Raw genomic sequence first — 23,391 nt, forward strand, 5'->3', positions numbered from 1 at the left:
CTATCTGCTAGCCTCATTTTCGTTGGAATAAAAAAAGATAATCAACCCACTAAATTACAATTTTGAAAAACTTGACTACTGTTTACCTTAGTCATTAACTTTTGGAAAACATCGGAAATTATGAATCAATTTATTTTTTGACTCATAATTTGACCCAAGGCTTCGTTTGGACAAAAGTCTAAACATGAGTCAAAAAAGGCCATCTATTAGAAAAACAAAGCCGATTCATAAACTGATCAGTGTTGAACCGTGGGTCAAACAATTTCGCACTGTGAGTCAAACAGGGTCAAACCATGATTCAAAAAGGGTCAAATCTTGATTTGAACAGTGTCGAAGCATAGGTCAAAGAGCGCCAAAATATGAGTTGAGCAGACTCACATTACGAGGGCAAACTGTGTGTTTTATCAATTGCGAGCGGATTCTGCAACAAGGATGATCTCTTTGTTCTTCATTTGTTCTTTCGTTTTCTTTCATCGTTCCGTCAAAATTTTAACATGTTTGAAGACTTGTCTATAGGATCCCAGAAACCTTGTGCGCCATTCCAGTGGTCAGTTTGGCATCGTAATGCAATTGATGAGTTAAATGAGGAGGGTCAAAACTTGAGTTTAACAGGGTCGAATCATGTATCAAACCGGGTTGAACCATATGTCGGACGGGGTCGAATCATGATAAGAACAGGTTCGGATGACGAGTCAAACACGGACAAATGATGAGTTGAACAGGGTCAAATCACATGTCGGTCAGGTTGGATCGGTGTCGAACCATGAGTCAAGCACGATCGGTTTCAATCTGTGGCGAACCATATCTTTTTTTTTCCTACTACATAAGTCCACAAAACAAGCAATTTTTATTAAAAACGAGTTTTTTTTCCTGCAATAATTTTCAGCCTAAAGACATAATTTTTTTTCTTGAAAAGTTATCAAAATTTTTTTTTACCTTGAAAACATAATTTATTGTTAAAAGTCAGAATATTTTATATTATGTGATAGTCGAACAGGAAAAAATGAATGATGACCGAGAGAGTCGAGCAAAATCGAAGGTGGACAATATTTGAAAAACTGGACATCGTTCGACCGTTTTGGTCGCATCATGATTCAAATAGCTTGTGGATACTGCGCTGAAGGCATAATATTAAATATATTTTGTAAGTCAAATCGTGATGAATCAACATTTTCGGTTATTCACATAATATCATATTTGAAATTAAACAATTTAAAATGTTTTTTATCGTTCAACTTAAACGGCTGACCGTTTTTTGGACCGTTATCTTATCGTGCTCCATAAAACAGATGGATTACTTTAGAACTGTTTTGATAAGAAAGATTACAGAAACGATTGATTCAGCTGAGAGATTTCTCGAAAATTCTTTTCTGTGGTTCTTTGAAATTTTTTTTCTGGATTAGGTTTGATTTTGGTTTATTTCAACCAAAAAATTATTGAAGCAAAACGTTTGAGAAAGATCAAAACTCCAATTTAAAATGTAAAATGTGTAATTTCTTCTTGTGTAATTTTAATCAGCAATTGCAAATCCTTTGGCAAGTTCAAGCTATCAGTCCTCCAAAAAGCTCATAAGCTTTAAAAACATGTTCTGTTTTTCCGCTTGAATGGGTGGGCAGTTTTCATGGTTGACGTTTACAAACTTCTTATTGATTCCATGCTGAGCAAGAGCCCCTTCAACTCGTTTCAGTTTTTCAGTGTCCTTTGGAAATCGATCACGAGATGCCAAAATCACGCATTCTGCTTTCATTATTCCTGCTACAGTTTGGCACGAGTACGAAAGAACGAAGTCTTTGTCGGCGTAAATGTTAAAGAAGTTAGGCTCGAGGTTCCGGATGACGCTATTTGAGATTGTGGCCGGGTTGAAATTGAAGGTATGCGTAGAAGGATCTGGCTGGGTCCCGTCAGCAACACTGCTAATGTAGCGGGACCCGTCGAATCCCGTGTTATTGACTCTAACATGACGCACACCTGAAAAGTTACAAAACTTTGACTAGAACTGCAAAAACATATCTTTTCAACTGTAAGTTATTAATTCTTCTTTTTTTGACAATTGTTGTCGTTGGTTTTTGAGTTTTTATTCGTTTTTTCTTCTTGATCGAAAAAAAAAACAATCGCACGGGACAATTCTCAAATACCATAAAATGTTTTATTTTAGAGGGGTTGGGCTGGTCGTTTAAAAATTACGTTAAATTGAAACTAATTTTTGAACTCATTTGACAAAAGCTAAATCTATAAATAGTTCTGACCTGGCTTCAAATGAATCAACAAAAAGCTTTTTGTTTGACTTTCGAATTAAGTGACAATCTGAATATTTGTTCTCGGTATAGGTTTTTCTCTAAGCAAAGTCGATTTTTCATCTATTGAGAATTTTTTCTGCCTTTTGAAAAATTGGATGCCCTGAGCTTAATATAAAATGAACACCTAGCTGGAATTTATTACCTAAAAACGGAGGTTTGAGAATTACCAAATGGAGCAATCTGGAGCGATGAATTAATGAAGCTAAAACCTAAACGGAGGCAAAAGCTATTTAACCCAAAATTTATGCTATTAGGCGCAAAAACTTATCACGCCATTACGCTATTTTTCTTCTACATATTTGTATATACCGGCTACAATATCAGACAATCAAACCAAATGCAACGCTTTAAAAAAATTTTTTTTATATTAAAGAAAGACATTTTATCATGCGCTTTAAAAGACAGTCAAACCATTTCATTGGCTAGTCTGAAATGAGCTGACTGGACTGTAGATCCAGTTTTTGAAGCAAGTGACGCAGAGTATGGATTTGGCTATTTGAAAAACGCCAATTTGGAACATTACCGAACCTTAGTTTCATGAATCAGAATCAATTATATTTTTCAGTCTCAATAAAACTCACTGGTTCACAGAAGTTTTTTTTTAAATAAGGCCAAAATTTTCTAAAACTAATAGCTCCGTTTAAACCTATGTTGGCTTATGTAAATAGAAATTTACTTCGGTTCAAAAAATGTTATTTTATTTTCTATAAATTTCTCTTCATAATTTTTCCTCATTTTCTAATTTATTGTTCCGACTTTCGGTACGAAAGTAACGGAATATTTGTGCTCGGGGTGGGTTTTTTTTTTCTTCAGACAAATTTCGACTTTTTAACTAGCCATTTTGACGCACTTTTTTATATCATTCAAAAGATATTGTTGTCCTGAGCTTAAATTTGAAAAGATATTTCACCTGTGATCATTTTTCGTAGAGTTATGAGGGTAAAGATTGCCATTTCGGTCATTTTGAGCAATTTGGGACAATTAACGCGCGATATAATTCGCGCTATTAACGCGTAAGCGGAGACTTAATTCGTCTTATAAATCGTTCCAAATTGGTTGAACGAAGCTTATTTGCCATAATTGGTTGGTTACAAGGAACGAAATCTCTTTTTTTGTACTTTAAATGGCGTGTGGGGTGATGATTTTCATAAAAAATTTCAAATTTTAGAAAAAAAAAATTTTCCTTTTATTTTATTTCATTTAATTTTTTTATGCTATTACTGCTGCTTCATAAACCTTAAAAGGCAGTCGGAACATTCAGGGCTTCGCCCTGATACGAGCAGTCTTGTTTGTTTTAGTTTCTGAATTTAGCTGGTTTTTACTTAGCTCCCCAAAGTAAGGTCCTTCGCCGCATTTGAACAGTGTGGGGGAGCTAGATTTAAAAAGGGCGTTTAATTTGAGGAGTTGGTTGATAAAAATGTGAAGAATATTGTTTTGCAGAGTTTTTGTAAATGTCTATATGTTTAAAAATCGAAAAGGCCATGAGTATTGCAGAAAAATTGAAAATTTTGCATATAACTTGCATGAGTATTCCGACTGCCCATTAACCCATATCGAATAGATTTTTATAAAAAAGCAAATTTTGAATAACTATAAATTTTGGACATATCCAAAGTAAAAATTGAGTCCTACGAAATTAATAGAACCGATTAGCTAGGCTCAAGTCAATTTGGAACGATTTTGTTGTGCGGGATAATTCGACCCGCATAAATACTTCGCGTTGCGCTTTCAGGGTTATGGATAAAATCATCAAAAATCCCATAAATTGGTCAAATTTTCAAACTCCCAAAACTTTGCACAAAAATATCTTTTTAACTTTGGTTTCATGGAGTCGATATATATTCTTAAGTACAAAGTAATCGAATTTAGTCCTAGTAACGTAGCAATTACGACAACTAACCTGCTTCAACTATTTTGGAACGAATTTAAGACGGATTAAATCTCTGCTTACATCGCGCGTTTGTTATCCCAAATCGGTCAATATTTAAACCCTAGTAACTTTTCGAAAAAGACCACAAGTGAAATATTTGTAGGATATTGAGCTCAAGACAAAAATAACTTTAAAATGATAATTAAATTTGCTGGTCAAGAAATTGAAATTTGTCTGGTGAAAAAAGCCAACCCGAGCTCAAATTTTTACTCAATTATTTTCAGAAATAACCGGAAGAAAACCTGTTTTAATTTGGTTGAACTAGTTTAATACAGCAAATTATTTTAAACCCATTTCAAGTTCCAAAACTTTAATCTGTAATCCAGTGAATAGAAAGATGCTATTAGACCTGAAGGTATGTTTTCAAGCGCCTTAAGCAAAAAAAAGTTAATCTAGCGTAATAAGCGCATAGCAAGTTATGTAGCTGCTCGAGAATTCAAATTTTCTGTACGAAATACTGAAATTGAACGAAATACTGAAATTGAACTGAAAACATTGAAAAAAAAGTATGAATTTAACTATATACTTTCATCACCAGGGTTTTTCAGACCTTAAAGAAATTTGGAACCGACCTATTATGCAAGATTTAAAAATTAAAAACTGTATTTTTGATGAATACGAGCATTTTTTGAAAATCTTATATTGAGAGAACGTCATAAGACCAAATGAAATTTTAAACCTTAAACCTGAGATTTTAAATATCCCTAACCTTTGCTATCTGTATAGAATGTGTTTTGTATGAAGTTGCAGCTATTTCCTGGCTCCATGAACGAATCTATTCGTTTGATTTCGAACCAGATACCGCCATAGTCTTCCTGGTCTACCGGAACCCCTTTGATCCAGTTGGGACATTTGCCTATAGAAACCCCTGCTCTGGTTATTACAAAATAACCAATCAAGCTAACCACTGAAGTCACACAAAACCGGGCATTCATCGTAAGATCAAAATAATCAATAGCTTGTTTGGCCACAAAATTGAACTGTCAAATCCAAAGTGCCAAAACTACATCAAAAGTTTGTTTCAACTCAAAAGTTCACTAATTGCATAACATTGAGAAGTTTCCGATGCATTTTTTGTTTATTTATCTGTTTGATAACGTGAAAGTATCCTTGATTCATATGAACAAAATTCAGATGACCTTGACGTAACTGAGACCACTAAAATTTACAAACTTTCGACCTACTGATTGTTATAATTTGGTTCAATAGCTTTAGCTTAGTTCAATTTCGATCTTCATAAAGATGTTCATTTTAGTTAACATTTTGTTAAAATGGCGCCAATAAAGTGTCATATTTCTTTCTGTAAATTCTAACACAGCTCAAAATAAGTTGAAGTTTATACAATTTTGACCGCGTTTAATACATTTTTTGTTGAAAAGAGAAAAGCTTCTGAAAAAACTAAACTATGAGAAAAAACACATGTTTTCTAGTCGAACATGAAAATAACCAAAGTTTCTGAACGGAAAATTAAATTCTGAGGGCTAGTAGTGCTTGCTTAGACCAAAAAGGTACAAAAAGTTTGCAGAGCTCGCTTAGACCAAAAATTTTGTTTTCAACAAAAAGTAATGCTCGCCCGCACTGGAGTTTTATGGATGAAAGTAGAGTATATTAAATTTTTAATAGTCTCCACAAAAATCAAGTTAATTGATTATAATCAAATAAAATTGAATTATAGTATTCGTTTTTGTCAAATCAATGAAATCTGTTTTAATTGGTTATAATTGATAATGATGAATTTTTTGTGAAATTTAATTTTTTTTTTCTGAAAATGGTCTGAAACTTTCAAGCAGAGTTCAGTGGTTTTACAAATTGACCGTTGATAATATTGGCTCAACACAACTTTTGATTAGAAAATTGCTAAAACTAGACTTATTTTGGGGAAAAAATATTCTCTTGTTTTCAACTTTTTCCGTTCACAGTTTTTGCATATAAAATTTTTTAGTTTCTCAATTTTGTTGAACTTTTTTTACACTCTTCCATGTCCGATTTACTTCCCTCCTTCCTTACTGCTCCCCCTCCTATGTTTAGCCCGTTTTTGTGCCACACTCCAAACGTAACGCCCAACCACTTTTTTTTCTCTCTCTCTCTCCCAGATTACCCTTCTCCCTACGCAAGAGGGTGTGCATGGAGAGGAGTGTGGAAGGTTGTATGGGAGTGAAAAGTTATGAGCGAACGCTGAAGGGGGGTTGTCCACGGGGATGAACATGTTCGTTCGGGTTCTGTTTCACATCTCATATATGCAAAAAAAAGATGTTCATAAATTTTGTAACAAAAACCAATTGGTTATATTGAAACCAGAAAATGATTACAAACAGGGGCGGATCTAGGATTTTTTCGAGGGCGGATTTTCAAAAATTTTTCGAAAATTTTGACGACCTTTTTTTTAGGTCGACCGAATTGATTTTCCGAGCTGTTCTAAAGCACTAAAAATCCCTTTTTTGGCCAAATTTTCTGCGCCGCAGGCAAATTTTTGAAAAAAACAGGTCAAAAAAACAGGTGAAAGAAAACAGGTCAAAAAAGGCACTCTTTGAAAAATTTTGACAAAAAATCTGGGGGAGCGCGCGTTTTTTTGGCGCGCGCTCCCCCTTAAAGGTAGTATATATTGGCGCCAAAGGCGCCTTTAGAAAAATTTTAGGGTCGGTCGGCAAAAAATGGATTTCTTGAAAAGTACCAAAGGGGGGGCCCTTTCGGTAGGCAGGTGGTCGAATCCCTGAGGGGGAAAAGGCGTCCGCCCCCCGCCCCCCCCCCCTAAATCCGCCCCTGATTACAAGCGATTGTTATGGATATTATTGGATTTTAAAAAATGCGTGAAAATCCAATATTATGGTTAAATGGGCCAAGATTTTATTGTATAAGTTTGTTGTCGATTTAATCCGTTTAATTTGCTTTTTTTCTATAAAATTTTAGTGGGGAATTTGTATGTTTTTATGCTCGTTGTCAGGTCATTTTGGCAGGGAGTAGCGAATTTAAGGTGGGGGGCGGTGGGGGCGGACGTTTTTTCTCAGGAATTCGACCCCTACCGACCCAAAGGGTCCCCCCTTCAAACTATTTTGAGATATCCAACTTTAGCTGACGGACCCTAAAATTTTTCTAAATAGGGCGCCTTTGGCGCCAATATATAACTATTTTAAGAGGGGAGCGTGCTCCCTTTTTGACCTGTTTTTGCAAAATTTTGCCAGCGGCGCACAAATTTTCGCGAAAATTGGGACTTTTTAGTGCTTTGGAAAGCTCTAGGAAAACCTATTTGGTCGACCTAAAAAAAAATGCCGACAAAATTTCGAACATTTTTGAAAAACCGCCCCCCCTCGAGAAAAGAGAAAATTCTAGATCCGCCGCTGCTTTTTGGCGATCGAAAAATTGCTTTCGAACGAAAAGTTTTCATAGGTACATCTATTCATTTTGGCCATATAAACGCAAAAAAATTACTTAAGAAAATTCATCGAAATATTGATTTTTAATTTTATTCAAATTTAGAATAAAAGCAAGAAATATATAAATATAGGCACCAGACAGTTGGAAAAGAGTCAATGAACACAATTAAACAGCAAAAACACTAACTTGCTTTTTGAAAAAAATTCCAACATTCAAATTAGATGCCCTTAAAGCTCTTTGAATTTTTATAACAAATTATGATTGGCGTTTTTTCGATAAGATAATTTTTGCTGTTCGATAGTGTTTAAATTGATTTTTAAATTGATTTTAACAAAGGAAATGGACAGAATTTAAAAAATCAAAAGTCAAACTGCGAAAAAGTACATTTGAGCCTGAACAAAATTGAGGCTTTTCCTGAAAAAAAAAACAGAATAAAAATTATCGCGACCTACATAAGAGTTTGAACTCATTGACTCTTAAACGATCGAAGGCAATTCTGAAGTTTTTTTTTGCTTGATTTGAAATATTTTTCCTATGAAAAGGCTTTCAGAAAAGATATATTGCCATTGAGCCATTCACAATACCGATGACACAATGTTTAAATTGTCATTGATTTGTTACGGTTAAACTTGAACGACAAACCGCTAATTTGAGAAAGGATATCATTACGCGTTTTACAATTTGAAACTTTATTTAGTATTCAAAATTTAACTGAAATTCAGGTGCATAAGTTTAACCAAGATGTGTTCAATGTGTCCGGGTTAAATGCAAAACTGCGTTATTTGCGCTTTGCGACAGGTGATGGATGAGATAGTTTCTTCTTTCCCTTCATTTTCCGGGCGGAGTCGACTGAGTCCCTGCCCCCACCCCCGACTGGTCCCCCCATCATATGGTCCCTCTTGCCCCCCTCCGCCCCCTCCAAACCCTCAAGCTTGATGCGCAGTCTCTCCTCGTGTGCATGTTGTATTGCAGCTACACTCGGTCTGAATGCATCGGTCAAGTGTTCGCGATATACCTACCAACAAAAAAAAATAAAGCCCGAAATCTTTTTTCGGCTCTTCTGCAGTTCTGTTTTTTTTTGTGCGTGAGCCATTGATGCTACAAGGTTGCTGCAGAAAAATCCAAATAATCCTGGAAATGCGCCATTACTTAGCACGCCATATTTCATACTGAAGGGGATAAAATGACTTTTTTTAAAAAAAAACTATCTTAAATTTTGTTTTTGCGCTTTTTGGCTTAATAACTGAAATTTGACGATAATCTGAAATTTTACTTTGGAAATTGATTAATTTTTCCAGAGCATTCGTTTCATTAACAATTTTTATGATCGACTGCGTAAAAGTTCAAATGAAAAAAAAAACTCTTATTAGAAACGCAAAAAAGGTTACTTTGTTCAATCCAACTTTTGAAGAAGTTTTTGTGCTCGGAGTAGTTTTTTTTCTTGACAATTTTTTTAATTACGCGATTTCGACGAAGTTTTTTCAGTACATCTCAAAACTAAAATTTAAAAAAAACTGAATTTGAATTGTGTTCAGTTCTGGTAAAATTATCGGCTTGAAAATTACCAATTGCCAAATCTAAATTGGATTCGACCACCTGCCGACACAAAGGGTCCCCCTTTGTACTATTTTGAGATATCCATTTTTGGCTGACGGACCCAAAAATTTTTTCTAAAGGCGCCTTTGGCGCCAATATGTACTAATTCAGAAGGGGGAGTGCGCGCCCAAAACAAACGCTATTTTTGGTGAAACTTTTCCAAAGTGCTTAAAAATGCCCTTTTTGGCCGGTTTTTTCAAAATTTTGCTTTCGCCGCAGAACATTTGGCCAAAACAGGGTCTCCTTAGCGCTTTGAGAGAGCTCGGAAAATCAATTTGATCGACCCCTAAAAAAAGGTCGACAAATTTTTCGAAACTTTTTTGAAAATCCGCACCCCCCCCCCCCCCCCCCCCCGAGAAAATCCTATGTCCGCCCCTGATTGGAACAATTAACGGAAAATTATACTGTCCTTTTAAAGCGTAAGCAGCGAATATAATCATTTTGAATAAGGCAGGAGGTTTAATTCCTTAATATATGACTGGACGCAAACTATTTTATGTTTTACATGCTTGTGGATTAATAAAATAAAAAACGTGAGTAATAAAATAAAATAAAATAATAAACTATTTCTCTTTTCTATCCAAAGTTTCTCAATTTTTTAATCAAAAGTTTGTCATCGGATTATTAAAAGCCAGTCAGAAAACTCAGCTCCGTGCTATCTATTGCTATCTCCTTACTTTCTATTTTTTCTATAATTACAGATTGAAAGCTTTTTGTTATGCTTGTTTGTTTTTCTTTTGAATCAGACTGACTTCAATAAAAACATTTAAGAAGTATGACAAAGATGATACCACTTTGATCTTAAAAAAATTGTCAAGCATCTAATTTATTTCAAATTAAAAATTAAGTAATTGAATATTTTTGTATTCTCCAGACAAGTTTCGCTTTCTTACCAGCATTGCTTGTTCAATTCTTACAGACAATCAGAAAAATATCGATCCCTTGAAATCACAATCGAATGAGATTCTACCAGTGATCGATTGTTGCAAAAAATCAAAAAATGACGGTATCAGGTTTGCTAACTTAGCCATTTAATGACAACCAAATTGCCTCTTTTTTGCTAACACGCAGCGCAGCATTAGTTTTCTCTCAACGTGTTGCGTAAGCAGCAAAACAATCTGGCGCGAAGTTCGTTCCAAATTCAAACTAAGCCAGCTTATTGGCCGAATGACGCTTTAATATATGTGAATCAAGACTGCTCATATATCAGGAAAGAGTCATGAATGATCCACCTGCCCTTTATTTAACCTTCAAAAATTGTTGATAAACTATAGATGATGAACTATAAATGATTGCAATTAAGTGTTAAATTTGTGTTGGTCTGAAGAAATAAGATTTCCAATTCGCTTGCCCGATTTCATTCAAAACAATTATGTTGAGCAAGATAATAATCACCAAACTACTAGCATTAGAATATGCGTGTATGGGAAGGTTTGCAAAAAAAAGAGAAAAAAACAGCGTTTTTCGATTTTTTTGGGTGACTTTTTTTCTGATGGAACCAAAACCGCTTCAAATACTTTGAAAGGCAGCCAGAAAGTTCAAAGTTTTGCTTCTAACGATGAAAAATTTTGTTTTCTTTGTTTGAAGAAAGCATTGCAAGCGAACCGAGTGCATACTTCTCTAAAAGTGTAAGGTCAATACATCGATGTATCAGTAAACCGAACATGGGCGGAAAAAAATCAGCAAACTGAAAATGCTCTCTTCAATTACATAATCCCATTAATTGAGAACTGATTTTTTTTACAAGATGAGTTTTTTTTTCTGGAAAATTGAAAAAGGAAAGTCTTGCCATGAGCCTCAAGTTTAAAAATTATTGTTCTAGCTCTGCAAAAATTGATTATATAAATATATAATTCCGCAAATGATGTATTTTTTTTACATAATTTAGTTTACTGATCTGGTAGTTTGCTCACACATTGGTTTACCAAACCCACCCTTATCTAGACTAGTGTTCTGGCTAGTAGCTAGCACTGGAGTTTAATGTATATTAATCGATTGCATAGGATTTTTATTGTCACTCTCGGTAATTTTCAAATTTAACGGATTATAATTGATTTAATTCTTAATATTTTGTATATCAAAATAATCCATTGTAGTCGGCTATAATCGATTATGGCAGTTGTCATAGTAACAATTGCTTTTCGCACACTTTTACTATCGCCATTTGCCCACTACCCCCTCCCCCTCCCCCTCCCCCTCAGCCTCTCGTTCAAGAAAAGGGGTTCAACCGTTTAGGGGGTGACTCAAAGTAAACTTTACTACCCAATCTAAATCCCCTCCCCAGTTTTGAAACATTGGGGTGTGTGATATTCCTAAACTGCGTAGCGTGTTGTGGAATAAAAGTAAGAAGAGATACTGTTAATTTACTGTTCTTGATCTTGTCTTGTTAACAAGGTTTAGTAGCTGAGGTTGGTTACTGTTTAATAGCTTGAAATATGAAACACTGACTAACTCATCTATAAAGTTTTAGTAACACCAAATGGCCTTGACCACTCTTATATAATACTAGCATAATAAATATAGTTAGCACATATGGTTACTGCAGATGCAGTAGCTAGCAAACTGTCCTCAAGGTTACGTACTGCGGATGCTGCAGTACCACATTCCCCCAGGGACCAATAAAATTTTATCTAGTACATATAAAATTTTATAAATAACAATACTACGAGTTTTTCAGCTCAGTTTTTGTGATCCCATTGATGATGAAGGTGTTTAGTTTTTACTATAAGTTTTTTCAATTTCTTCTTTCTATTTTGAGTGTTTCTTAACTTGTAGAGGCACTTTCCACTACGTGCTCCACGGTTGTGTCGTATCCAATGCGGCATAACCAAACTTCTTCCGAAACAAATGGCGTTCTAGAAGCTTCAATCGGGTTTCCATCGGATTTTTCTTGTCCGTCTTGACATTCGCCAGTCCGTATCGATACTGCTCTAGAGCCATTTCGTTAATGTCTGCTTCTTCGTCCGCGCTAATGTACTTAACCGAATGTTTGACTGGGCTGCCCAGTCTTTTGGGCCCCTGGTTTTTCGTGGTTCGCTTACTACGCCTCACGCTCGCACTCCCTTGTTCGTCTACGACTGAGTCGTCCAAAATTCCTGATAGAGATCCGTGTTCGCCTGTCGTTTCTGTTTGATTTTCCGTTCTCGATCTAATTATTTTGTCCGCCGTTCTCTGCAGACCTCTAGTCAACACTTGATCGGCGAGGCTTTGCCATTCCTCGTCTCCCATGTCCTGTTTTTGGAACGCATTCAGGATTGAACTAGGTGGGGTGTCCCTTGTTATGCGCTTCTTAGACTGTCTAGCTTTGGTGTTCGAACTGCCTGTTTGATCAGTTTGGTCCACCGTTTCTGTTTGTCCTGGATCAGTGACTTCCTCTGCTGTTACAGCAGTTTTCTTTTTATCCACTTTCACTTTGGATTTAAGTGTTCGTTCCCTTTTATCCTGCGAGTCCCCTATCGGGTTTAACGCCACCTGCTCTTGTGTTTTCGGTCCCACTGTCTTTGGACCCCCGAGATTCGGCTTTGCTCGCTTTTTTGCTAAATTGAGTCCCCCACCAACAGGTGTGTCCCGCGATGTGACAACAGTCTCGCTGTCTTGAAACAGGTCCTTTACCTGTTCCCTCGGTATGTTCCATTCCTCCTCTTCCGATATCGTGTCCTCAAGTAGCTCGTCATCTTTCTTCTGGTGCTTACTCTTTGGCTCCTCTGATGGACTCTTTGCCTTCTCCTTTTGGCTTGTCCCGTCCTTGGGTATCTTCGTAGGGGAACTCGGCATCTTTACCAGATTGCTTTTGCGGTATACTGCTCCTGCAGCTGTTGTCACTGTTTTTGGTGAATCAAAAGCAACTTTCCCTTTGAACGGTTTTGTCAGTGCCGCCCCCACTTCTTCTTGTCTCGTCTCTGCGGCTGAGCTTGTGGCTGTTCCACTCCAACCCCTTTGGTTTTTCCTCGACAAATCCCTTTTCCCATGAGTGAAAAAGCTCCTTTCGCAACTCTGCGTCGATTGTACTTGTGGTGTCCACTAATTGTGTGAGGCTGGGTCTGTCATATCTACGCCGCTCTGCATTCCAGTTTGCGTTAGCCTCTAACAAGTTCCGGAGAGTTCTTGCTCTGTTTCTCTCCTGTGTCGACATACTCGCCTGTTTGAAGAGAGGGCTGACATCCCTGCTTTTCTGCCCTTTTTTGACGATTTTCAGAGAATCCCGAGATTGGTCAATCCTCTTCTTGAGTTGGTTTGCAGTTAATGCCGACCTCTCCAGATGCTGCTCATCTAAATGATCAGAGAATTCTACAAATTTATCTCGTATAATTTTAAACTCCGTTTTTGGTAATCTACCGAAATGTGCTTTAAACGGTGATTTCTCAATGGTTTTCTGCTTTATCCACCGCATGTCCCTAATTATCGTACTGAGACATAGTTTAATTGACTTTACATTTTTTTCCAGTAGCATCACCCCCAAACGCCTTTTTATGGTTTGAATTGTTCTTTCAACTAGACCACACCCGCGATGTTCGCCCACCTGGCAGAACTTTCGTTCTATATTATTTTCGAGACAGAATTTTTTCATTGTTTTTCCTTTGAATCCGGAATATTGATCGGTTTTTATCGATTCTAGGATTCCGTGCATATCTATGTACGACCGTAGGAATTTTATAGTGGATTTTCCCCCCGTTGATTTTGTTACTTTCACCGAAGGAAACTTCGAAAACCGATCATTCGCTGTTAGCAAGTAGATTTTCTTTCCTTTATAATCTTCTAACGGTCCTGCGTAATCAAACTGAACCTCCTGACCTGGCTGCGATAGCAGTGGCAGTGGTTGTGAGGAATTTTGTGGTAAAATATATTTTGTATTCTTACCATAGCGTGTACATTCTCTACATTCTTCCGCTAAGTTCACGATATCCTTGTGCATGTGGAGCCACCACAAATAATTAGACACGTCAATTCATGCCTCTTGCCCAGGATGTCCTCTATGAATGCGCTTCATAACTGCTTGACGCAGTTGAATTGGTACTGCTAGCCTATTGTTTACCAGAATGCAATCATCGAATACTGAGAGTTGATTCCACAGCGGATTCGTGTATGGGCCCATGAGTTCAAATCCTGCCCGATCCTTCCTCTCTATTACGCGACGTAATCGGTCCATCCACACATCCTCAGAGATGAGTTCAGCAAACAGCGTTTTATCGAACAGTTTCGATAAACTGAAACTCCCGACGTCTCCCATGTCTGCCAATGAGTTCTCCAACTGAGTTTGCCGTTTGTTAATCCTTTTCGATGGTTGAATTTCGCTGACCTCTTGACTCTGATCGTCGTCTTCCGCGGTTAGATCCACTTCTATGGTAGATTTAGTTGGTGAAACTGAACGAGTACCTGCTCTTGGGCTACTCGTGACCATCTGAGTTACCGCCTCCAGCTCTTTGATTTTTCCCGATATCTCTTGATCTTTGCTGACCAGATCCCAAATGGATAGTAAGTTTTTTGTTTCCTCTGCGTCTTGATCCCACAATACTGATCGTGCAGCACAGCTGTCTTCTTCAAAGATGTCTGACCCCGCTCTATCTAGTGTTCCTCTCCTTATCCGACACGTTCGATGAAAGGTAGTCTCGGTTATTACTTCTTCTGTTAGTTTATCGCTCTCCTCCTGTGTCCTACAGTCTCCGATCCTCGCTGTCTTTTTCTTCATTTTTCCGTCCTCCATTTCTTCTGAGACTTGTTTACTATTTTTGATTAAATTGACCGACTGAACTGCTCTAGTGAATTTGACAAAAGTGTTCGGATTCAACACGTTATTAATAGGCACAAAATTTGAATTGCAACCGTTCTCGTTCCGGTCAAGCTTTCTTCGGTTTTTGACCGTTTTGTTGCTATGGCAACCACGCCTGGATTTTGACAACTTGTCTTCTCTTTTCTGTTTTTGAGAATATTCTAGAACTTTTTCACTCTGAATTGTTACATCAGTATCATTCAGTCGAATGTACAAACAGTCGAGTGCTCTATGAAAACACTCAACTGAAGTGACCACAAATTTTTCATCCAATTTAGTTTCTGCCCAGGGTTCTCCTGTTGGTTCTCTAGATAGATAATCGACTATCCCCATATCCTTTCCCGGAATATGGACAATTTTGAATTGATAAGGCAATAATCTATCCACCCAGCTTGTTAATCTTGATTGATATGTTTTGTTAGACCGATTGCCTTCTAAGGCGGATGTTAATGCCTTATGATCAGTGACTATTACAAATTCTTTTCCTAATAAAAAATGTTTGAAACGATCAACTGCCCACACTACCGCTAACAACTCAAGCTCATTAGTAGAATACTTTTTTTCTTGATTATTCAGGTAGCGCGATGCGAATGAAATTGGAATCCATTCATTCTTTTCTGTTTGTTGCTCTAACGATGCCCCTAGTCCACTATGGCTTGCATCACATTTGACCCGAGTATCCCTAATCGGGTCAAAATAATTCAGTTTAGCAATGTTTGCTACTGCTTGTTTGATTTCTTCGAATACCTCAGGTCCCCGTTCAAATTTTTTAACTGGGTCTCTAATATTTTTCAATTTTTTCTTTTCATTTTCCTCACGCAATAATGGTCTCAGCTTGTCTGTCAAATTAGCTGCATTTGGTATAAACTTCGAAGGGTGATTAATACTACCTAGAAAGGATCTAAGTTGTTTGAGCGACTTGGGATGCTCTAACTTAAGGATAGCTTCCGTTTTCGTAATTTTCGGGGTAACACCACAGTCTGAAAGTTTATGTCCAAGCCAATTTACTTCTGTTTTAAAGAATTCACATTTCGACAGCTTCAGGGATAAGTTTTCCTTATCTAATTTCATTAGAACGTCGGTAATTAGTTTTTCATGTTCTAGTTCCGATCCCTTTGAGACGATCAATATGTCGTCCAAGAAACAAAACGTGTTCTTAGAATTATTTAACGTCCGATCCATTGCTCTTTGTAATTCGGCTGGCATATCTGCCAACCCGTAGAATCCCGTCAAAAATCGATATGTACCCGTAGCTTTCCCCCCTACGATGTTGAAATTACACTGTCTTGCAGTTTGCGGTGTCAATTTTAACTGACTATACGCATATTTCAAATCTAACACAGTGAAAAACAAGGTACCTGCTGCTTGTGCAGTTACTATCTGACTGACACCGTCTAATAGCTCCTCCACATTCGGCATCTGATACTTGTTTTTGTACAATTGTCTGTTGATGGGCTTTGCATCCAGAGCCTATTTAATTGAATCAACTTTCTTCACTGTGATGACAATAGGGGCTATGAAACAATCACTAGTACACTTGTCTAACCTTTGAATATGGCATTCTAGTAGTAATTTTTCGATTTCCTTCTCAACTTTTCCTTGCACATGGATGGGTATTCTTCTCCCCTTTTCCTGAATCGGGCAGAGAGGGTACTTGAACGTTGTACTTACTACATGATGTATTGATCGTCCTTTTCTGTCAAACAGGGATTTGAAATCATCATAGAATTTTTCTTTCCACGGCCCCGACTGTTCGCACAGCATTATGTCAAATCGGGATTTTTTCTTCGGAGCGGGTCTTTGCGTAGTGGTTATACCCACTTTATTTTGTAAATCTAAACCTAAGATACACCGTGTCCTTCGTTCAGTTATCAGAAACGTAGCATCCGGAACTTCCCAGCCAGCGGACCGTATTTTTGCCTTCACCGCACCCAATATTGCTATTTGTTTTTTATTATAGTCCACGAATTGTGCTGGCAAGTTCAATTTTTCGACCGGGATGAACTGTATTTCCCTGACGAGTCTAAAATCTGTTTCGCCATTGTCCAATTTATAAATTAAATTGGGCTTCCGGTGTCCACTGTCATTTTTATTATTTGGTTATCAATTCGGATTAGGGCTTTCAATGATTTCATCCTTCCCGATGTTGAATCTTTCCGAATGTCAACCTTTTTCGTTTCGAGTTCACTCCATTGCTGCCACTGTTCTCTCTTACTTTCTCTTCGATGTATCGATTTATCATCTCTATCTGATTGTCTTTTTGTTCAATTGCCATAACCTCAAATTCTTCGCACGAATCAAGTGTTTGAATCAAAATACATTCTTCCTCCGAACTCTCTGTATTCTCGGTTATTTCACTGACTTGTTGCGAACGACACATTCGAGCAAAGTGGTTTGGTTTATTACAGTTCTTACATTGTTTTCCCATTGCCGCACAATTTTTCAAATGACTATCCACAAATGGTTTGCCACACCTATTGCATTGTTTCCTAGCATCTGCGTTATATTTATTCGATATCGCCCTTCCTTCCGGCTGTTTCTGTCTATTCCTTTCGCGATAAGGTTTTCTACTATTCTGATTCCTGTTTCCCACCGCCAGGATCGGTTCCTGCTTGATTTTAATTTGAGAACCTGGTTGAGTTATTGTTTGTGCAGTACCCAGTGTGGACTTCTGAAACGCCTGTGTCGATTGTTTGCTCTGCTCGAATTTTATCGCACGTTTTAACACTTCTTCAGGAGGTAATGTCTCAAACGTGAGTGTGTCCTGCAATGCTGGGCTTCGCATTTTAGAAATAAAGAGATCTCTGACTAACTCATCTTCTAAAGTGTCCAATGCCGATTTCGCTGCTTGAGCAGTTAGTGCGGCATGAAATGACTCTAACGATTCTCCCATTTCATGCGATCTATTAAATAACTTATAACGCTCATAGGTGATACTCTGGCATCAAAAGTCTCCTTTGCTAATCTGGCCATCTCTTTAAATTCCAATTTAGAAATCTCAACATGTGGATTTTTTTGAACAAACCGTTTCTTTCTTTCCGTCCCAAACGCAAGAAATAGCCTGGATACTAGTCGCTTTTGAACTTCGTTGTAGTAAATATAGTGACCCAATTTAGGTCCTCTTTCTCTCCTCTCTTCATTCTCGGCTGCTACTCGATCTTTTAACAGTCTGTCCCGTGCTTCTCTAGCTGCTGTTGCAGCAGCGGATTCACCCTCTCTGGGTGTTTCTGGACGGGGTTCCGGCTCCTCCAACACTGGTTTAGGATCTTCCAGCATAACTTCTGGGTTGACATTTTCTTTTACAGTTACCGCCATCAGGAACTGATCGAACCACACTTTAAATTTCCAAGGTGGATCAGAGTTCGCTGTGGTCCAGAAAACAGGAATTCCCATGTCAGTTCTATTATCCTGAGCCAGAAATCCTGCTGACTGCGCCATGTGATATTCCTAAACTGCGTAGCGTGTTGTGGAATGAAAGTAAGAAGAGATACAGTTAATTTACTGTTCTTGATCTTGTCTTATTAACAAGGTTTAGTAGCTGAGGTTGGTTACTGTTTAATAGCTTGAAATATGAAACACTGACCAACTCATCTATAAAGTTTTAGTAACACCAAATGGCCTTGACCACTCTTACATAATAATAGCATAATAAATATAGTTAGCACATATGGTTACTGCAGATGCAGTAGCTAGCAAACTGTCCTCAAGGTTACGTACTGCGGATGCTGCAGTACCACAGGGTGTTTAAAAAAAAAATTAGGGGGATGAGGGGTAAGGAGGTGGAGTTTACGTTGAGTAACCCTAGTAACCCCCCGTTCAATGATAAAAGGGGGGACAAACTGTAAACTGGTGCAGGGTGGCGGGGTAAACATAAGTGGAACAAGAGAAAATCAGCCAGAAGAAAACACTTGATTTTGTGATTTGATTTGGCTTTTTTGTTTCACGTTGTTTAATATTTAGTTCAAATTTATCTTTGATTTGTCATTGTTTTGCAAAAAATTGCACCAAGCTGAAAAAGAAGGTGTTTTTTTTTAATCAATTTTTTTTGGATTTATGTTCAGATAAAATTGGATTATAATGGAAGATAAATCAGGTATAATATTTTATTTTATTATAAAAAAATGGATCATAATCCTTTAAAAATGGATTTAATTTTAACTCTGGCATCTATAATCAATTTTTTTGTCCAACATTTTTGTCACTAATTATCCACTATAAACTATTATTATCGATAAAGTTCCACTGCGGGAAGTTTTGTTTTGTTTCAAGTTGTCTTTAACCACAGTTTCAAAAGACAACAAACCCACGGCTCTTATTCATTTTGCAACATTTGGTATTCAGAAATTTTTCGACTGGAAATTTTTCTAATTTTTTGTCGTCTGCTTGAAAATTTTTTGAGTTTTTGCTGAATTTCTTAATGAACAAATTTAGCCAATTTAGATAAAAAAACTTTATAGCACTCTTCGAAAAATTTTGAACAAAAATGGGCTCTTCCTTTCCCTCAGCATTTTTGGCGCATTATATATTTTAATTTAGAAAAAAAAATTGCTCAATTTTAGAGATTGCCTGCTAAAATTGAGCATTTTTGATCAAATTGACGAGAAACGAAAAATAGCAAAAAAAGCCGGCGGTTGTTGGCGCATTACTGCAAAAAAAAATCAATGTTGGCAGGGCGGGGCAATTTTTTTTTTTTTGGGGGGGGGGGGGGAGGGAGGACGCTCTTTCTCAGAGATTCGACCCCATGCCGACCCAAAGGGTCCCCCATCGTACTATTTTGAGATATCCATCTTTGGTGACGGACCCTTAAAACTTTCTAAAGGCGTCTTGGCTCGCCAAAAAAGCGTAATTTTTTGGCCAAAACTTTCCAAAAAATACCTAAAAATGCCTTTTTTGGCCTGTTTTTAAAGTTTCGCCTGTGGCGCAGAAAACTTCACCAAAATAGGGTCTTTGTAAGGCTTTAGGACAGCTCGGAAAATCAATTTGGTCGAGCTTAAAGAAAGGTCGAGAAATTTCCGAAAGTTTTTTGAAAATCTGCCCCTCCTTGAGAAAATCCGAGATCCGCCCTTAATATAATCCGCATCCAAGTTTAGGCGTAAGTAATCGATTATAACGGATTATTATGATGATTTTTTGACCTTTATAGTTGATTATATTTACCAAAATTAGGTGTTCAAAGGATTTATAATTGATTATAATCGTGATTTTTTCCAAGAGATTGTAGTCTCTTATAATCGATTATAATTGATTATAGTTCTTACAAAAAATCCTTACATTCAATTATAATCGATTATAATTGAATATAATCTGTTATTTTGCCAAAATTTTACCAATTCAAAACAATATTCGACTTATTTCTTATGGGTTATTATTTTTCTTTTAATAAAAAAATCTCTAGAAAAGAGATCTCTTGAACACTTTGGTTCATCTGAACACAAAGTTATACCACGAAACAAAAGTTTGATAGAGATTCTTTCATATTAGTGGAAAGAATCACGCGGTTGATGAAAAATAAAATTTCCGAACCAATCATGAGACTAAATCAATTTACTGATATTTTGGTGGTTAAAAAAGCTTAAAATATGCATAACAAAACAACTCTAATGGGGAAGAAATGAAAAAAACCTTTAAATTTGAATTGATTGGAAAACTTTAAAAACATTTTTTCTCATTTTTCATAGGAACGAACGTCTGCAAAAAGCATAAAATATAAGCAAATGAGATGCAACTTCAAAGACAAAATGGACAAACAAAAGGGATTATAATCAATTATAATCGATTATAATGGATTTTTGTGCAAAACTAATTTTTGTTCCAATAAAAATAATGGATTATAATCAATTAAAATTGATTATAATTGTATCAAAAAATAGACGTATAAATAATCAATTATAATCGATTATAATGGATTATAATCAATTATAATTTGATTTTAAAAAGAGAGATTATAATCGATTATTAATTGATTAAAATCGATTGTTTCTCAATTTTAGTAAGACTGGTACTAAAATCGTAATATAATTTATTATTAACGCTTGAAACTGGATGCGGGAAATGCCAGTTTTCATTAACGATGCTAAATGTTTTTTGAACAAGCTACTTGCTAGCGTTTTTCACTGTCAATGCTAACCTTTTTTTAAAAGCAGACATACTGTCAAATTTTGTTTTATCTGTTCAATTTTGGGAAGTTTTATCTAAAAGAAAATGATAAGTACCTCGAAAAGTGGCCGGACGAAGGAAGTGTAGACAATTTGATCCTTGTTCAGGATGACACTTGTTCCTAGAGCAGTCCGAGGTCTGTTCAGAAGGATCTCGCCCGACTTGCGCGACTGGAAACTGATCTTAGACTCGCGAACTCGTTTTCTGTTCGGCAGAGCACTCACTGCTCGTCGGATTTCCTGTCGCTTTGCCGTCATGTCTCGGTCGCGAGTTTGTTTCAAAACCGAAGTTACCGAAATGCTAGTTTGGTTATTGATGCTAGTAGTAGTATTCAAATTAACCTGATGGTTATTTGCGGATCTAATTCGAGGAGTTGAGCTTAGTTTAGGTTTAGCTTCAAACCTTCCAGGACTGTATTTTCGACTATTTGACGTTTTCGGTCGACTGATACTCTGAGCACCTTTGGGCGAATCGACTTTATCAGGGTAGTCAGTATAAATGATGTCATCCAATTTCGGCTCTTCGTCCTGTTCGACTAATTGGTCGAGCGCGTGACGTAGCATTGGCTTGAACTGAGCCTCGTTCACAGTTCCATTAGCCGACTGATCGATTACTGGAATTTCGACCGCATCAACATAACTCGCAACAGCATTCGTACTTCCACCTTCGTTTACCGTTTCCAAAACCGGATTTTTGTTCATGAAATGTTCGTTATTTTGTTCAGCTGTACCAATAACACTTGCAGTTGAAATCTTTTGAAACTGTTTCAAAAACTTTTCCCGATCTTCGGCGCGTTTTCGCTCCATTTCGCGTCTTTTCGATTCCCAATTTCGCTTTTGGATTTTGGTATCTTCCGAAATTAGTTCCGCACATTCAAAGTAACCGAGCTCCAAAGCACAATCAACCGGCGTTTTGTTTTCCTTATTTGGAACTAAAATCGGCAAATCGTATCTTAGCAGTCTATTTAGGATTATTTTACAAATTTCGATGTTTCCGCATAATCCCGAATGATGCAACACGGTGCACCCAAACTTATCCTGCGCATTTAGGTTGAAGTCAAGACTTTGCAACAAAACTTCGATCAAAGACTGCCGTTCGTTCAAACAAGCAGTCATAAGCGCATTTTTACCCGTTTTGTCGGTTAGCCAGATTTTGGCACCGTTTTCGATTAGAAGTCTGGCAACTGATAGCGCCCACTTTTCGTCTTCAACCACTGCGCATAACATGAGAGGGGTTCGATTCTCGGTCGGGTCCCGTTCGTTCACGTTGCAGCCCCGGTCCACTAAGTCCCGTATGACGTGGAAGTGACCTTTTTTGATTGCCGAAATTAGGGTCAACGAAGTCCCCCCGGCTGACTGTGCTCTACGCGTTGACTGGGCCGCGGACATGGATGATAATACTCGTAAGAAATAGTCAACTGATTTATAAAACAATATTAGATGTTCAAATTTTTATAATTTTTGCTTTATTTCAGAATTTATAATTGACCTGTTCTATCGCGTGTTGTTTTTTTTACTATTATTTAAAAAAATGATTCGAGAACGAGGAAAATTCAAGAGATTTAAGAATTAATAACAATAGAAGCGAGCTGAAATTTTTTTTGTGGTATATTTGTTGGTCAGTCAAGTTTTAAAAGCTTTAAAAATAATTCCCATTTTGTATCAATACAGTCTTTTCCAATCAGTACTCCAGATTGTTGAGGGAAAAAATCAGAAAATTGGTAAGAATGGAAAACCAGTCATCTTTGCTCAGGATTTGTTTCGACAACAATAGCGTAATCGTTTTATGGTGGTTGTTGGTAGATTTCGTCCCAACAAACAAGCTTTGTACAAATTATTAAGCATATATTAAAACACGTGAATAATTTTCGATAATGGTTAAGAAACAGCACTAAAATATATAATAGCCATGAACAACCAGAATATCAAATCAACGCATGTTTTAATTTTTTTCAGCAATGAGACAGACTAAATTTGCCAAAAACAATGTTTTTATTTTATGATGTGTTACAAAAAAAAACTGAGCCATGTCCAAAAAAAAATTGCATTTGACTGCAAACGGAAGGAGAAATATAAAAAAAAACAGACCTTTTCCTGAGGCATTCTAACTTTTAGAAAAAAGATTTTGTCCTTATTCAGGAATAATTTTGTTATACATTGGTAACGTTTTCGATTAATCTGATGTCCCACTCGATTTATAGTTCCGTGTTCCAAAGGAAAAGAAGGAAAAATTTATTTATAGGCGATTCTTTTATTCAGCCAATACTCCAGTTT

General features: G+C 36.8%; 2 protein-coding genes across 2 annotated transcripts; both read right to left on the reverse strand.

Moving 5' to 3' along the window:
* Positions 1 to 1,449: 1,449 nt before the first annotated feature.
* On the reverse strand, positions 1,450 to 5,257 carry LOC134857093 (uncharacterized). Its single transcript, XM_063873457.1, has 2 exons — positions 4,937 to 5,257; positions 1,450 to 1,968 (listed from the first exon to the last, which is right to left on the reverse strand). The coding sequence occupies exons 1-2, from the start codon at positions 5,160 to 5,162 to the stop codon at positions 1,550 to 1,552; spliced, it is 645 nt and encodes a 214-aa protein (XP_063729527.1). The 5' UTR covers positions 5,163 to 5,257; the 3' UTR covers positions 1,450 to 1,549.
* A 2,929-nt stretch (positions 5,258 to 8,186) lies between these two features.
* Positions 8,187 to 23,062, reverse strand: LOC134850942 (uncharacterized). The gene is made up of 2 exons (XM_063866775.1): positions 21,175 to 23,062; positions 8,187 to 8,614 (listed from the first exon to the last, which is right to left on the reverse strand). Exons 1-2 carry the CDS (start codon positions 22,504 to 22,506, stop codon positions 8,378 to 8,380), a joined length of 1,569 nt encoding a protein of 522 aa, XP_063722845.1. The 5' UTR covers positions 22,507 to 23,062; the 3' UTR covers positions 8,187 to 8,377.
* Positions 23,063 to 23,391: the final 329 nt, after the last annotated feature.

The sequence above is a fragment of the Symsagittifera roscoffensis genome, chromosome 1 (assembly GCF_963678635.1).
Source record: "Symsagittifera roscoffensis chromosome 1, txSymRosc1.1, whole genome shotgun sequence".
Taxonomy (NCBI): Eukaryota; Metazoa; Xenacoelomorpha; order Acoela; family Convolutidae; genus Symsagittifera; species Symsagittifera roscoffensis.